At 44.7% G+C, this 17739-nt stretch overlaps 2 protein-coding genes across 2 annotated transcripts; both read left to right on the top strand.

Moving 5' to 3' along the window:
* The first annotated feature begins 1079 nt into the window (after positions 1-1079).
* btc (betacellulin, epidermal growth factor family member) lies at positions 1080-6200 on the top strand. The gene is made up of 5 exons (XM_034547011.1): positions 1080-1408; positions 2172-2279; positions 3741-3870; positions 4034-4180; positions 5054-6200. Exons 1-5 carry the CDS (start codon positions 1369-1371, stop codon positions 5334-5336), a joined length of 708 nt encoding a protein of 235 aa, XP_034402902.1. The 5' UTR covers positions 1080-1368; the 3' UTR covers positions 5337-6200.
* Positions 6201-10340: 4140 nt separating this feature from the next.
* Positions 10341-12602, top strand: rxfp3 (relaxin family peptide receptor 3). The gene has a single exon (XM_034547204.1). It carries the CDS (start codon positions 10542-10544, stop codon positions 11760-11762), a length of 1221 nt encoding a protein of 406 aa, XP_034403095.1. The 5' UTR covers positions 10341-10541; the 3' UTR covers positions 11763-12602.
* Positions 12603-17739: the final 5137 nt, after the last annotated feature.

Here is a 17739-nt window from a genome sequence, read left to right on the forward strand (position 1 = left end):
TGCATATCCTGAACGGTTCTCATGTTGTCTTTCCCCTAAATGAGTGCCTTTAAATCATCGGAACCATTGAGAGAGTCTGTTTTATTCATAAATATCAACCATAACTTAACCCTGAACATAATTTAAGGTGTCATGTTGAAACTAGTTATTTAATTATTAAAGTAGTGTCAATTTATGCCATCTGTTGGTCATGTCTTGAGAACAAAAAATGCTTAATTTCTCCCAAAACAGCCCAGCCAGTGGTGGAAGTCAGATACTTTCAGTAAAAGAAGCATTGTGAAAAAAGCCAATTATAAGTTAAATTCCTGCATTGAAAATGCTATTTAGGTACGAGTGAAGCATCATCAGCAAAATGTACTGAAAGTCACAGTACTCAATTTAGAAAAGTCCATGTGAATGTCACGCTATATTAGATTATAACATCTTTATGCCTTATTTATTGGGAGATCATTTAAAGTATTTTTTATCATAATCAAATGTTTTGTTTGTAAAATCTAAATGTGTAGAAGTAACTACATCTGTCAGATAAAAAAGAGGTAAAACAGTAAAATAATTTAAAACAGTAAAAGTACAATACTTCCTTCTGCCATGCAGGGTAGAATGAAATGGAAATACTCAAGCAAAGTGCAGGTATTAGTTGTAACTGTTTTAACTTTCACATTAAACTTTTCTATCACTTTCTATCAGTCGAACAAGAAGTCCAGATGTTGGACCAGCAAACTTCGAAAACAGGTCATGTTTCCCCAGAAGACAACGCAATGGAAAATATAAATGGACCCTGAACTGTTGTTAAACTGGCGGTTGTTCATTGTCAATGAGCTTTCTTTTGCCCGCCAACTCATTCTTAAGAAAAAGAAAGCCAGGTATGAAGGTGCCGTTGTTCTTTGGGGAGGAAATAAACCTGCAGAGCTTGAATGGAGTCCTATTCTCCTTTAAAGGCGTGGGCGGAGAGCAGAGAGCACAGAGTTGGGTTTCAGTGCCACCCCTTTTTTAAAATCTATTCACACACACACACACACACACACACACACACACACACACACACACACACACACACACACACACACACACAAACACACTCACACACACACACACACACACTGTAGTGCAGTCCACACAGAGGCCAGACAGACACTTTGGGCTGTGTGGTGCTCTGGTTGTAGCCTCAAGCTTTCCTGGTTGACAATGAGCCTAACTGCCACCAATGAAGGACCACAATACGAAAAACCACTGGGGAACTTCCACAGCTTGTCCGCACCTTTTTCAAAGGTCATCGGCATGTGAGGAAGGATTGATCCAGTTTCATCTCTATTTGTCAATGACACTGAACTTTCATGTTCCGGACGAGCGCTTTTATCAAGTGAGAAGATGGCCAAGGTGTACAGACTCTATGTCGGGATAGTAACAGGTAAGATCTACTTTCTCTACTTGTTGGTTGTAAATACAGGACTGGCAGACTGCCACCTACATATAATTGTTATTTTGAATGAGTGCCCCTTGGGATAATGTTGTTCTCATAGGAACATCATATTAAAATGGCATCGTGTGATTGTTGCTGCACCTTTTCATCATCCATGTGTCTTCAAAGTAATGCAGTTGTAAATGCAGTGCTCTTCCCATGAGCTATATTGGTACAGTAGACTTCAGTGTTGGTTAATGATTGAATTAATACACTAGCAATATATCCCCTGTGATTAGTAGTCATTGTCAAAACAGTCTTCCCCAACGTGGATTTAAATATGAAATTACAATATCCTCATATATGTATAGATTTACCGGGTCTGTGGTCAACTTTATTTCTGCTCTTAGATTAGAGTTACAAGGGCAGTTAACATGTTTAGAGCAGTAAACGTGTGTGTGTGTCTGTGTGTGTGTGTGTGTGTGTGTGTGTGTGTGTGTGTGAGAGACAAAAGTGGGTGTGAACGAGAGAAATCTCCAACCCTAAAAGGCTGCCGTGACGCAGTAGCTATTCTTTAATACCTCTGATTGTGATCATGTGTTTTTCCCCGTCATCTCTTCTGTAGATCCTATTCTCTATGTGCAAGGTGGTCGGTCACAAATTGGTTAAAATGTTTGCACCGTTGTGCACGTGCATGTATTTGTTTGTTGTGATTGTGTGTAGCCTACGTGTGAAGGTGTGATCGGCTTTTTGTTTGTGTTTCTGGCTGCAGCTCTGGCCTTATGCAAATACTCTGTGGCAGAATGGAATGCCACCGACGAGTCTGCCAATCGAACTGAGTCCCTTGGTCATCACCATGGCAACGGAGACAATTGCACAGGTAGATGTGGACAGGTGGCGAGGGTGGGGGGGGGAGGGGAGCAGGGCGGTGTCATAAATGGTTGCTCTGAAGTTTCATGGCTTGTTGTAAGATGAGCAAAGCACAGATGTGGATGTAAACATGTAAACGTACCGACGCACTGACACACTTATAAGGAAACTCACGCCCGGCTGTCCAGAGAGGAATCGTTAAAATGTCTGCTAGCAAGTTCTCCTCCCCAGAGGAATTGACCAGAGGAATAATAATTTACTATATAATATTTTGAAATATTGTTTTTGTTCAGAAAGTGAACAAGTGATTTAAAAGCTGCTCTTTAAAAAAATAATAATAGTTCAACATTTTGAGACATGTGCTTCTTTGCTTTCTTTAAGATTGATACCACTCTAATGTCTGAATGCTAAATAGGAAGCGGGTTAACTTCACAATAATAATAATAATAATAATAATAACTTTATTTATATAGCACCTTTAAAAACAGGGTTTACAAAGTGCTCTACATAGAAGCAAAGCAAAACATAACGTCAATACAAGTAAACATTTCAGAAAATACAGGAGGCAAAGGAAACCATGCCATATAGGCAATGAACACAATAATGGAATAGAAAAATACAAATACAAAATAAAGCAATAAGAGGGCACCTCATCACTCCACCCTCTTCTAAAACCACATCTTGTCTTTTTGTTTAGTTTTACGGCATCGTACGGATTAGATATAACGTGCTGAGTTAGTTATTTTAGGTGCTGGCGGACGTTCTTATTTAGTGCCGTCAACATCTCAATAAACAATTGAATTCCAAACTATTCCTTTGAACTTTGCAACTAGATATTTTCCTTTTCAACAATGACACCACGGCAGCAAGCCGCATCTCATGTTCAGGTCACAACCGCGGCGCTCTCCTTGATGAGAGAGCCTGAACAGCAGTATTCTTTTACCGGCTCATTTTCAAAGATAATGGGATCGTAAAGATAGCGGCATAAGAAGCATTATGTGTAATGTTGGGGTTAGAAGTTCAGCATTATGGCCCACTAGCAGCCGCGTTGGGTGTGTTTTGTGGATCAAGTTAGAGAGAAGAGATAGAGAATGGGAATTGTTTTGTAACTGTATCCCAGCTCAGCATGTGTTTCACTTAGTGAGAAATTGTAATAATTGAGACGCACGGTTAATGAGACTTTGATGACACTATAGGCTTTTCCTGGCGATGATTTATCAGGACTCTCATGGATCGTATTGCAAACGGTCTATTTATGACATCTAGCCGTGCCAGAAGTGAGGGTGTAAGTCAAAGAAGCAAGCTGACAGAACGTGACACCCACAGAAATAGTTTGACATTTGAGCTTAGTGCTACCTTTCCTAAGTCATACCTTCCCTGTTAATTAGTTTATATCCCGATGATGTAATGTTTTATACTGAATTGTCTGAACAAAATCATTCTGAAACTAATTTGAAATGCTGTAATTTAGTTTCTCCAACAGACCCAATAGATACAGGGCAGTGGACGGGTCACTTCTCCAAATGTCCAGAGGAACTAACAAACTACTGCATCCACGGGGAATGTCGTTACATCAAAGAACAGGAGGCCCCGTCGTGCAGGTGAGAGATTCTGCCGGAGGTCATGGTGTGATTGAGAAAAGTTGAGCTGTAAAAAGGACGAGAAGGAGAAATTCAAAGCTAGGAGTAACATAACAGATGAAAGAGGCAGAAGCGTTGTTTCATTCTGTCTGTCACATTCTGTCACATTCTCCATGTGTGTCAGGTGTCAGCGGGGTTACATTGGCTCCAGATGTGAATATCTGGATCTCGACTGGCGGATAGGAGAGAAACGACAAATCATAATCGTCTGCATCATCGCAGGGCTCGTTCTCCTCATTCTCCTCATTGTATTCATGTGCTTTTGTTCACAGTAAGCCTTTTGTGACAGAAACAAAAATGTGATTTACTTAAAATGGACTGAAAGGAATAGTTTTATAGGAATAGGGAAATGTGCTTATTCGCTGTTTTGACGAGAGTTATATGAGAAATATTGATAGCGCACTGTCAAAGATGTAGCCAGAGCCAGGGACAATTAGCTTAGCTTAGCATAAAGACTCAAAACGGAGGTAAACAGTTTGTTCCAAAGTTAATAAAAATCCATCTACCAGCACCTCCCAAAAAACATAAAAATAGTTGTTGTTTTTTTTGTTTCTGAGCAAACAATTTTTTTGGGCAAATGGGTCTCAATACTAAAATAACCTCGAGCCAGCGTCGCCACGTAAGAGGCCGTCAGAGGGTCGAATCAACCCGGTGTAGAATTCAAAATGCTTTCTTGTTGAACAGACTAGGTGTCACAGTCAAATGGACCCAGAATACAAAAAGTAATTCATATAAACTGATTGTAAAATTGGTTTTCTTTACAACATCATTTATTTTTCAAAATGCACAATGTATTTGTAATTACCCCGTTCCGTCAAGATTTCAGGCTTGGAAAACATTTTTTATCTATTAAACAAACCAGATATGTTTTAATGAGTGCATTAAAGAGGCTGGCATGTGGATGTTCTTATCTTTGAACAGAGCCATGCTCGCTGTTTCCCCCTGTTTTCAGTCGTTATGCTAAGCTAAGCTAACCAGCTGCTGTTTATATGCATTGCACAGACACTGGTATCAAGCTTCTCATCTAACTCTCGGTGCGAAAGCGAATAAGCATATTTTCAAGTGGCGTTGACCTGTTCATCTAAAACATAAGCCTTATATTGGTTTTGCCATTGCTTCTGCATACAAATGAGGTCTCTGTCAGTCGTAGATGCAGATTGTGGAGGCGGAGGGGAAGACGGAGGGAAGAACCAAGGAACGGGATAGAGAAGCTCCCCATTGATGGACAACCGTGCACTCACGACCTTAACGACAGGCTCCACAGAGCCGACACACACCGACGCCGCCGTATGAGAAGTGTACGCGACACCAAGTCTGGGAATTGTTTGTACATGAGGGACTTTGTCCTTCATGTGACAGCTGCTGCCTTTTGTCTCACAGCACGGGCCGTGTGCCATCCGGGGTCCCTCTGTGCAGGGCAGGCCTGAGGCCCAAAGGCGGTGTTAGACCCTCCTCCCCCTTAAAGGGCAGCCTTGTCTGGAAGCTTCAGAACAAAGAAGACGATAAACACAAGTTGGAGACGAGTGTTCATTTTTTTTTTTCCGATGCTGTGCAGCAACAGGTGCTTGTAGCTGCACAAAGCGCTTAATCAGTTGTTGCTATGTCGGAAAAAGCTGTGACACCAGCTGGCAGCCGGTAATAACAGTTGTTCTGGTTAGTAGTCTGTGTGGGAGAGACTGAAAAATGAGGGACTGTGTGAGCACACTCTGCTCAACTGCCGAGTAAATAGATCATTTAATGTATATAAATGTGCAATATTACAAGTCCCGCATACTGTTTCAGCATGCTGTATCTATGTGTCATGTTGTTTATACTTACTTTATCACTAGTAAACTGGTAAGCTCACAAACATATTTATTCCTCTATCCACAATGCCTCCATGTGAGCCCACTCCCCGAATATTGTTACTCCTCAACATTAGCAATGCAAGCAGAGCCTTCTTTTGGTTGCGGTTCTGGACTCCCGGGTTGGACGAGGACAAGGAGAACTTGTGCTGGAGGCTTCTTTTTTTTTTTAACTGTACATTTGGAGCCGAGCAGTCTCCGAGCTACCGAGGCAGAACAGCCGAGCCTGTGTGCGGAGGCTCCACCGTGGTTGAAAGTGCTCCACTGTACGAGACACTTTCCAAACTGTCGGCCTTTCACGGGGTTGTTTTTAACGCGTATCTGTATCAACTGCATCTAAATGTAGAAGGATGAGGGCAGAGTCAGTGAAGTCGTCTCCCGCTGTTTATATGCCATCAATAAATATGTTGACTGTCTATGCGCCTGTCCATTTAAAGGGGTTTTTTTCCGGGAAAAGATCAACATGAAACAGCCACATTACGTTGTGTTTCGAACTCACCGATACACTTGTGTGTCTTCTAAGAAACGTTACTCGGTCTGCAGACTCTTTTCTTCTCGTCACAGACCGATGGGCCCAAGAGCACGAGACCACTCCTGACTCCTGCACATAAACATCCCCATGACCTGCTGGCAGCCTTGTTTCCAGTTTAAATTTTAAATTTTGTAATCAAATACACATTTAGCAAAAATCACAATTTAAATAAATGGCCAAGACGTGCTGAGATCAAGTAGCGATTATGCTCCCTTTCCCGTGATCAGACGGTGGTTTACAATTGTTGTGTTGCTATGGTGATGGACTACCAGCTCGTGTCGCAGGAGCCAACAAAATTCAGGGTGAGGGTGTGAACACGATGCAGTGACATATTGGGCTGATTCCCTGTTGGCACAAGGAAATTATCTGCTATCTGATTTTGTCCTTGGTTCTAACACTCTTTCAAATGTGTCTTATGTCAAGATTTGATGATGAGAATCAATGCATCAAAATGGGAAGTGAAGTGGAAAAGCAGAGAAGTATGGAAGATAGTCATAATAGTTTATTATTCTCTTTCTTGCTGAATGTCAGAGGATACCACTCATGTTGATGTGCTGGCTATATCTTTATATTTACCATACAGACAGGCCAGTGAAATTACTTTGTTTTTCTTTCCCCCATCGCTGTCAGCAAGAAAGAGAATGAATTCATTTCCAAATAGGTCAAACTTCTATCTTCATGTTTTTCTTCCTGTTCCTATTCCCCTAGTGCCTTTAAAAAAACCTCATTAATAATGTTTTGGTCACTGCTACAAATGAATCCTATGTAAAAAAGCACTTGGCTGCATGGCTTTGTTTAGTGCGTCAACCTTAATGGATTTTTCTGAGACTAAGAACTGGCTTCTGCTATCGGGACTTGCTTTGCCTCAAAATCCCCAGAAAGACTCAGCTCATTCCCAAAGATTGTCACAGTGACACAAAATATGGAGGAGAATGGATTAAAATGCACAGAATATGCTGAAAAACACCTCCTTTTTCTCACCACTTGGAAACAGCAGCCTTGTGCTGAAGGACATCTATTCTCTCCTCTGTTTACTATAAAGGTGTCAGGATCTTTGACCTAATTTCAGGTGGCCAGTTTGCCGGCGGTCTTCAAAAGAGTGACAGCTGAGGAATGTTTCTATATGAGGGGTGTGTTCGCCGGCTGATAAGAAGAACAGATACCAGCCGGACTGGAGTAGATGTTTGATTTGGAGCTGCTATGTAGTAAAACAAACTCTTTCATAAACTCGTCAATATGTGAATATGTGGGCAGTTTTTGTAGTTTGCATGAGCAACACTGGAGGTCAGCAGAACACCTGACTTCTAAAATGCTGAGCACACAGAGGAAAGTAACATGAAACAAGTTGAAGCTACTTTACTTGAGTTATTTATAATGTTTCTTAATACTTCTACATTTCAGAGGAACATACTTATACTTTTCACTCCACTACATTGATCTAACGGATATAGTTTCTCAATACCTTGCTGATTATATAAGGATATGAGGATATCATCTATGACACAGTAAGTCTAAGTTACTTAATTACATTTAATTAGTTCCACCAAATATGACATAAAAAACATATTCTATGGTAATGTTGAAGTAATTATAATTTAACTGCTTGCATAATGAGTATTTTTACTTTTGATACTTTAAGTAAATGTCAGCGTATTTATTGAGGTAACATTTTCAATGCAGGATTTTTACTTGCAAGAGTATATTTCGCTATGTGTTTTTTTGGTGTAAAATATTTGGATACTTCTTCTCAGTCACAAACATTATTCTGACACACACTTTTTTTTAAATAAAAGCTAGAATTGCATGGCCAGTACTAAGATCTGATCTTATTAGTGCCAGGAGTAGCATGGGAATGGTCATTATCAATATTTTCTTTTAAGCAAAGAAACCATTTGAGAGATTTTAGGAGGCTGTGGGTAAACACTGTGTGGGCCCTTCAAGTATAATCGTCCCTCTCTAAGTATACCCACTTCACTTGGCTGATATCCTCCACAAGAAGGACAGTCAGGGACCCATTAGTGTGATGCGCGTAGTTATGGATGGAACAGAAACGATTTATTTGCTACCATCACAGACTTGTTTATCCTTTTGTGCCGCTGAGCTTCAGAGAGGATCTGACATATTGGTTTCTGAGGGGGGACTTTCGGCCTTCACGCTTAATAAGTAGAAAATAGATCAGGGGGCCAAACACCTTAATATGGGTGACTGACTTGATGAAACTATAGAGCATGATGAAGATGTGTCTTTTCTAATGGATCACTTTGATCCTTTTGTCTATGGGGTTGATTTGCAACTGGTGAAATATGGCAACATGTCAAATGATACAATGTGTCTGTAAGACAATATGAGGGGAAAATATAATGTGATGTTGTCACGGGGGTAGTAATAAGCAATATGTTTTGCACTCAAATTGAATCTATTACATTTTTGTGAGAAAGAAAGGGAACTTATGCTCAGATTACATTACAATGCACAGATTTCCCTCATATTTAAACTGTAAATAATTTGTTTTGGGGGTGTGTGGAGCTGTCATGTCGTCTATCTTTACTCTCTTATGCTCTACTACTTAGTTCTCTGCAGGGTTCTCAGGACTGAGAACAGGCTGGCACTACAGTGACTCACCATTGCCTAGGAACAAGTGGTTCAACATACAGACTGGATCTTGATGGGTGGCAGTACATATATCTGCTTCACAAACTGTATTTGACACAATGTGAAAAGTGTGAGGATGTCCAATAATAATAATAATAATAATAGTAAATATCGCGCTTTTCAGATTTCTCAAACAGATGCTCGGCCTTGAGTGGAATAGAGGTTGATGGGATGGAGTGTGGTGGTGGAGCAGGTTGGTGAGGGAGGAGGGGGCCTGGTGATGGAGGGCTTTGGGAGTGAGGAGAAGGACCTTGTATTGGGGGATGCTTGGGAGCAGCAGAGCTCTGGATGTACTGGAGTTTATTTTGGGATTTTGGATGAAGAATACTGTTGCAGTGGTCGATTCTGGAGGTGATGAAGGCTTGGATCAAAGTTTCAGCACGCAGATGAGTGATGGGCGGAGACGGGCTATGTTTTTTTAAGTGGAAGAAGGCAGTTTTGGTGATTTGTTTGACGTGATGTTCAAAGGAGATGGTGCTGTCAAACATGGCTGTGAGGTTGCGGATGTGTGGGGAAGAAAGGGCGCAGCTGAGAACCGCCTTTGTTGGGGCACAGTGCAAATATATTTTCCATAAATTATTTTAAATAATTTATTGAAATGTTGCACTGAACCAACAAATACATTTGTACTTTATTCTATTTCTTGCCACTTTGCAGCGCTTCTGCTCACACAGCCGAGCTGCATTTGCCCTCATCACAGTAACCCTGAGTGCAGCTTCAAGATTGGCATTACTAAGCCTCGACCTGTACTCGCAATTATTAACATTTATAGTCGAGAAAGGTTTCTCATAAAGATATGTGCTTCCAAAAAGGCACATTACCCTGACTGAACACTATTGTCAGCTCAGGGAAGGATAGAGGTCATTCTCACATAAATTGGCATGTCTGGTGTTCCTTGTGCCTCTCTGAATTGTGCTTTTAGATCACTTGCACTGCAAGTCAATAATTTACAACTTACTTGTGACACATCAGCTATAAGAGCAAAACGCTGATCTAACTCTTGTAGTAGGTTCTCAATAGCAGAGGCACATTCAACACCACTGAATGCTGTGAAATGGCTGAGATTTGAGGCAGAAAGCTAAGTTTTCCACAATTTCATTTTCGTGGAGAAGGCTTTTTCACATTTGCATAAACTGCTGTGATTAGCTGACCAGGGTTCTGGAGCTTCGGGTGAAGGATGTTAAGCTCCTGTGTTATCTCCACGAGGAACGCAAGGTACATAACCCAGCTTGGATCATCAACTTCAGAAACATCCATTCTGCCATCTTCCATGAATTTCTTCACTTCTGGCTTTTAACTACAACAATATCTTCAGTGTGGAGTGGTGTGCAAGTGCGCTCGCAGTAATAATGTGCGTGCGCACTGCCCTCACAGTCCCGCTCCTGCTTCAGTCGGTTTCTCGAGGGTGGAGAGCTGGCACGCGCAGAGAAAAATATGTGAGCAGCACTGATGAAAACCTTTGTCACCTGGCAGTTTTTTAAAATTTCGATTCACAGAAAACCTGCACCTATTTTTCCCAACTTATTTTTATTAATAACCTCACATCCACGAGGATCCGGATCTAGGCATGACTTTAGGACACATCCTCGGGGATTAGTGTTGAAATGTCAGGAGACACGAACTACGAAGGCTCAGCAGGTGTAGTCCATGCTGCACACATCAACCTCAGCTGCACCTCCAACGCGACCAACAGCTGCGACTCGGACTTCTTCCACCTGTCAGACTTCAACAAACCCGATTTTGTTGGAGATGGCGCCGCCGTTGTGAGGATTATAATCTCTGTCATTTACTCGCTGGTGTGCGCGCTGGGTTTGGTTGGAAATCTGCTGGTTCTGTACCTGATGAAGTCCAAACATGTGTGGAAAAAATCCTCCATCAACCTCTTCGTAACTTGTTTGGCTCTGACGGACCTCCAGTTCGTGCTGACTCTGCCGTTCTGGGCGGTGGAAAACGTGTTGGACTTCACGTGGCTGTTCGGCAAAGCGATGTGCAAGATCGTCTCCTATGTGACGGCCATGAACATGTATGCCAGCGTGTTTTTCCTCACTGCTATGAGCGTGACACGGTACTGGTCGCTCGCCTCCGCGCTCAAGGGCAGGCGGCGGCGGCCGCACTGCTGCCCCGCGCGCTGCATCACCGTTTTCATCTGGATCGCCGCTGTCTCCGCCGCGCTGCCGCACGCGGTTTTCTCCACGACCGTGAGCGTTTCCAGTGAGGACTTGTGCCTCGTCAAGTTCCCGGAAACCAACGGAAGCGCGCAGTTTTGGCTGGGCCTCTATCATTCTCAGAAAGTGCTGCTGGGTTTCGTGTTGCCTCTGGGCATCATCTCAGCCTGCTACCTGCTCCTTCTGCGCTCCATCACCTCCAAAAACATCAACACGTCGAGCGCCAAGCGACGCGCGAAGGTCACCAAGTCCGTAACCATAGTGGTCTTATCCTTTTTCCTCTGCTGGCTGCCCAACCAGGCGCTGACAGCCTGGGGCATCCTCATTAAACTCAACGTGGTTCACTTCAGTTATGAGTACTACACCACGCAGGTGTACGTCTTCCCCGTGTCCGTGTGCCTGGCGCACTCCAACAGCTGCCTGAACCCCATTCTGTACTGCCTGATGAGGCGTGAGTTCAGGAAAGCGCTGAGAAAGCTCTTCTGGCGGATGACGTCGCCGAAAATAAGGCCGATCACAGCCACCACAAAGCCCGCGATGGACGAGCAAGGGCCGGTCCTGGTGCCCGTGAGCGCGCCCGAGGAGCCCGCTGTTGTGTTCTATCCTCCGGGGGCTGTCATGTACAATGATCGGCGAGATCTGCCGCACGCAGGATCATAATTTAAAGGGCCTCGCATGGACAGTTAAACATTTTTATTTTTATTTTTGATTGTTTGATTGCTATTGCTCCGCCAGGAATGTTGTCTGAGTCCAAGTTGGATGTGCATTTAAAAAAAGGCGACAAAAGATCATGTTTGATATTCTTCATATGGATGTTGTGGTGTTCTTCACAATACATGAACATTTCCCTTGTGCTAAGAATACAAATAGTATTTTAAATGTGCCAAGTCTGTCCAATTCTTTTTTTTTTAATAAATAAAAATACTACAACTAATAATAATGTGCAAGTAAAGTGCATCTACAATACATGAGACAGTTGCTGTGGCTTGTATTTGTTTATTTGTTCATTACACTCTTGTCTGCACACAGTGATGCACAGATTTTAAATTGGGAGGATTAGGTGATTACATCTGAGGATTTGGTATTGAATTATATAAAAAGGGCATTTGTTGTACATTATAAAAACATCTCTGCATCGCCTTGCTATGTGGTCACATTGCTGTTTCTACTGCTATATTATATGTATTGATGTTTGCAATCAGAGAGAGAGTGTCAGGATCTGTGTTGTTTCGTGTTTCCTGTCTTATTTTGAAGTCCTTGTCTCTCGTGTCCTCTGTTTCTCTTCACTTCCTGTCCCTGTGATTGTCTGCCCTGTTCCTGATTGTTTCCTCCTGTGTCCAATCACCTGCACCAGCCCTCTGTATTTAAGTCCTGTTCATGTCATTCCCCTTTGTCGGTTCGTCTTGTCTAGATCGTGGAAGATCTTGTGTGCATGTTTTGTATCCTGGTTTTTTGGAATCCTGTTTTGGAATCCTGTTTAGCAATAAAAGTTGCTTTTCCATCGTTGACGGCGTTTGGGTCCTGTGTTCCAAGCGGCACATAACAGAACGAACCGACCAAGATGGACCCAGCCTACAACCCCTTCGAAGGGACCCGCTTGGCCTATGGGGGCCCTCGTAGCCTCCAGAAGGGGAACTACAACCCCCATAGGGTCTCGGCACCAGACCCCTTCAACGGGACCCGTTTGGCTTATGGGGGGCCTCGTAGCCCCAGGGGCAGAGGTCACCCAGGCCCAGCCCCGGAGTGGGGGGCGCAAACCTCCGGACCGCGTCGGTGGAGGGTTCCGGCTGCCGCCTCTGTGCCGCAGACTACTCCGGTTCCCGCAGTCGCCTCCGTGCTGCAGCCCTCGCCTGTTCCTGTTGCCGCCTCCGTGTTCCGGCCAACCCCAACTTCCTGGGACCTATTGGACTTCCGGCCGGCCCTTGCTTCCTTTGCCTTGTCCCAGGACGCTTTCCGGGACATGATGGAGTCCCTCCAGGCGTTAGACAGGGTCCTGCTTCGGCCGCAGTCCCCGCCGGTTCCTGCCGATGCTGTCCCGTCGTCGCCCCGCCCGACTCCAGCTCCCCGTGTCCCGTCGGCGCCTCGGCCGATCCCAGCTCCTCGTGTCCTGTCGGCGCCCCGGCCGACTCCAGCTCCCCGTGTCCTGTCGGCGCCCCGGCCGACCCCCGCTCCTCGTGTCCTGTCGGCGCCCCGGCCGATCCTAGCTCCTCGTGTCCCGTCGGCGCCCCGGCCGATCCCAGCTCCCTGTGTTCCGTCGGCGCCCCGGCCGACCCCAGCTCCTCGTGTCCCGTCGGCGCCCCGGCCGATCCCAGCTCCTCGTGTCCCGTCGGCGCCCCGGCCGACCCCAGCTCCGCGTGTCCCGTCGGCGCCCCGGCCGACCCCAGCTCCTCGTGTCCCGTCGGCGCCTCGGCCGACCCCAGCTCCTCGTGTCCCGTCGGCGCCTCGGCCGATCCCAGCTCCTCGTGTCCCGTCGGCGCCCCGGCCGACCCCGGCTCCTTGTGTCCCGTCGCCGCCCCGGCCGTCCCCGGCTCCCCTTGTCCTGTCGCCGCCCCGGCAGACCCCGATTCCCCGGGTCACGTCGCCGCCCCGGCAGACCCCAGTTCCCCGGGTCACGTCGCCGCCCCGGCCGACTCAGGCTCCCTGTGTTCGGTCGCCACCCTGGCCGCTTCCTTTGACACGACCTACGGCTCCAGAGCCCGGTTCCCCTGAGCCCGGTTTTCCGGAGTCCGTCTGTCCGTCTGGTGACCGTCCTTCTGCCCGTCCCCCGGAGCAGGTCTATGTGCCTGGTGGCCATCCTCCTGTCCGTCCCCCAGAGCCCTTCCGTCCGCCTGGTGGTCGCCCTTCTGTCCGTCCCCCGGAGCAGGTCAGTCCTCCTGGTGGCCGTCCTCCTGCCCGTCCTCCGGAGCAGGTCAGTCCTCCTGGTGGTCGTCCTCCGGCCCGTCCCCCGGACTTCTTCTGCCAGGCTTTTGGTCCCGCCTCCGGCTCCCCTCCACCCACCCTGGGGGACTGTGTTGGGTCGTCTGGAATCCGCCCCTTGAGGGGGGGGTTATGTCAGGATCTGTGTTGTTTCGTGTTTCCTGTCTTATTTTGAAGTCCTTGTCTCTCGTGTCCTCTGTTTCTCTTCACTTCCTGTCCCTGTGATTGTCTGCCCTGTTCCTGATTGTTTCCTCCTGTGTCCAATCACCTGCACCAGCCCTCTGTATTTAAGTCCTGTTCATGTCATTCCCCTTTGTCGGTTCGTCTTGTCTAGATCGTGGAAGATCTTGTGTGCATGTTTTGTATCCTGGTTTTTTGGAATCCTGTTTAGCAATAAAAGTTGCTTTTCCATCGTTGACGGCGTTTGGGTCCTGTGTTCCAAGCGGCACATAACAGAGAGAGAGAGAGAGAGAGAGAGAGAGAGAGAGAAGTGGCAGTTGAGTGAGCTATGAAGACTGGCATTGGCTTTAGTGAGAACAAAGCTGTGAATAAGAAAAATAAAGCATTCTTTTCTGATAGTTTCATTGTAGCTGTATATTCTAAAAGCACAAATAAATACATCCACCTCTCTAACCTGCCATATTTCTAATGAATGCATCCAGAGGCCCGCTTCAACCGGCTGTGGAGAAGAGACTGAAAGGGGAAGCACACACACACAGAAGTAGAAGAAGAAAAAAAACCACACACAGCAATTCAACATCCCACCTTGTATCAGATTGAAAGAGTGCCACATATACCTAGTGCCTCGGTGCGCATGGAGCAGCAGGGATTGAGAGTGTGCTGCACACCCCACCTGAGGGTAACACCTCCCTGCAACATGAGGAGAAAGAGAAAATACTACCACCGCCACACACTTCTAGAGGGTCATGAGCGATGATTGAGAGCGATTACATTTGTATGAATCCATATGTTGTATTTTAAGATTTGTTTGCATATTATACCTTTATATCATCTTCAATTTATATTAATCATTTGCAATCAATGCAGCAACCCCTTAAAAATCAATATAAAGTTAGTGACCAACTGACACAAAGAACTTTCCATTCCACTTAAAATCATTTATTTCTCATGACCTTTGCCATTAATTAAAGTACAAAAAAGTGCAAATGCACAATATTAAATTAATGTTTTAAATATCAACTCAAATGCAACTTTCCATAGTGTCTGTATGAATAAACCCTTCAGTAATTCCTTTGCCCTTTATTATTCTTATTTAAAGGAGTAATTTGGCGCATTTAGCAGCCTAATCTAGAGTAAATGTATTCATATGCAGAAGGTCAGAGGGGTTAAATCGTGAGTATTCCTCTTGTGTTTCTTTTGTAGGATCATTTATAAATAATCCAGAACAATTTAAGCATCAAATTATTATTTGTTCACTTCTTTTATAGTGCAGACAGTCAGAGATGGATGCCATGTTGAGTTGACCTTTACGGTCAGATATCATGTTTGTAGCTGAAACTAAATGTCACCCTATAGCAGTTAATTTAATTAGGGCACTAATAAGACATTTTAACTCACTTTATTATAGAGGACCTTATCTTCAGGATAAGGTTGTGATTCAGTAGTCTTTTCAAAAAAGATTCTAATGAAACTCATTTGGGTGATTTACCTGCAATCCTTTCTGCATATACCTGACAGAGACTGCAGGGATCTGGAAAACCCACATAATTCAACTCTAATCCTGAGATAATTACCATACCATTTTTCATTTGCATGTGCATACCAACATGCAAATATAGTGTAATTATAAATAAATGTCATGTTGAATTGGTACATCCGAACAATCATATCATGATCACACACACGCAAATCAGTTCACTCTCACAAAGAAAGAATTTCAGCTCTTTCTAAAATCCCCTTTGAGGGGAAGAAAAATGACACAAATCAAAATCATGATTGACGATGAGAGAATAGTAACAATATTTGTTCCTTGAGACAAGCGTTAATGTCTCCATTGATGTGTTTTGGATGGCCATGAAACAGATTTTTAAAGATAATTAATGGGTTTTTTGCTGGGCGCTGCACCATTTTTTTATTTTTTCTTTGATTAACCTTTTTGAAAATTCTCAGGAGATATAGAAGCTCGTCGGTTTGATCCCCGATCCCTCTTGTCTACATGTGGATGTGTCATGCCCTCCTCCTCACCTGCCTACTAGGCTCTCTCTTTCTCCCTCTCTCTATCTCTCTTGGTGTGTAGGTGGCTAATTGCTGATGTGAACCTGGTGTGCTGGAGTTGGGGCTTGAATCAGCTGCCTTCAAAAGCTCCACTCCTGCTCTCAGTCTGCGCCGGACTATAGACTCAGGTCAAGTTAGTGCAAGCTGCCGCTAAAACGTAACTATTGAGATTCCGAAAACGTCCTGTTGATCCCATGTCCTAACCGTGCCTGTCTTCATGCTCAGGACCAGCAGCTGGATTATTGCCCTGACTCCAGCTCCAGAGTTCTGCCTGCCTGCCTGACTGCCTGCCTGCCTGTCTACCTGCCTGCTTACATTATTGGACATTTCCAATAAACCTCAGTGACTTCACTCCTATCTCTGCCTCTGTGTCCAAAACCTGGCCCCCTAACAGGATGTCCTTGAGTAAGACACTGAACCACAAGTTGTTCCCGATTGTCAGGCAAGAGCCTTGCATGGCCGCTCCGCCACTGTTATGAATGAGAGGCAAATTGTAAAGTATTTTTGTCCAGTAGAAACGTGCTTTATAAATGCAATCCATTTATCACGTGAAAATAGATTTGAAGGTGGCCCAAATACAAGTGAAATGTTGGCAGAAATAACTAAAGAATCTCTGTGTTATCTTTGACCGAAACTTGTCCTTTAACTCCCACGTTAAGAAAATCTCAAGGACTGCATTTTTTCAACTATGTAACATTTCAAAAATCAGGCACATCTTGTCCCAAAAAGATGCAGAAAAGCTGGTTCACGCGTTTGTTACTTCCAGACTAGATTACTGCAACTCCTTATTATCAGGCTGCTCTAATAAGTCTATTAAGTCCCTCCAGTTGATTCAGAATGCTGCAGCTCGTGTACTCACAAAAACTAAGAAAAGAGATCACATTACTCCTGTATTAGCTGCTCTGCACTGGCTCCCTATAAAATCAAGAATCACATTTAAAATTCTTCTCCTCACCTACAAAGCCTTGATTGTTGATGCACCATCATATCTTAATGAGCTTGTAGTACCATATTGCCACACTAGAGAGCTGCGCTCACTAAATGCGGGGCTACTTGTGGTTCCCAGAGTCCTAAAAAGTAGGATGGGAGCAAGAGCCTTCAGTTATCAAGCTCCTCTTTTATGGAACCAGCTTCCACTTTCAGTCCGGGAGGCAGACACAGTCACCTCATTCAAGAATAGACTTAAGACTTTCCTCTTTAATAGAGCTTATAGTTAGGGCTGAATCAGGTTTGCCCTGGTCCAGCCCCTTGATATGCTGCTATAGGCTTATAGGCTGCTGGGGGATGCTTTAGGATACACTGAGCACCTATCTCCTCTTCTCTCTCTCCTTATGGATGAATTTGCATCTCTCCATTGCACCTTATTAACTCTGCTTCCTCCCCGGAGTCTTTGTGATATCACGTCTCATAGGGTCCATTGGACCTGGAGGTGTCTGATGCCTGGTGAGCCGGTCTCGCGTTGGCCCTGCTGATGCGCCCCGCCCCC

This window comes from Cyclopterus lumpus, chromosome 12 (assembly GCF_009769545.1).
Source record: "Cyclopterus lumpus isolate fCycLum1 chromosome 12, fCycLum1.pri, whole genome shotgun sequence".
Classification (NCBI taxonomy): Eukaryota; Metazoa; Chordata; class Actinopteri; order Perciformes; family Cyclopteridae; genus Cyclopterus; species Cyclopterus lumpus.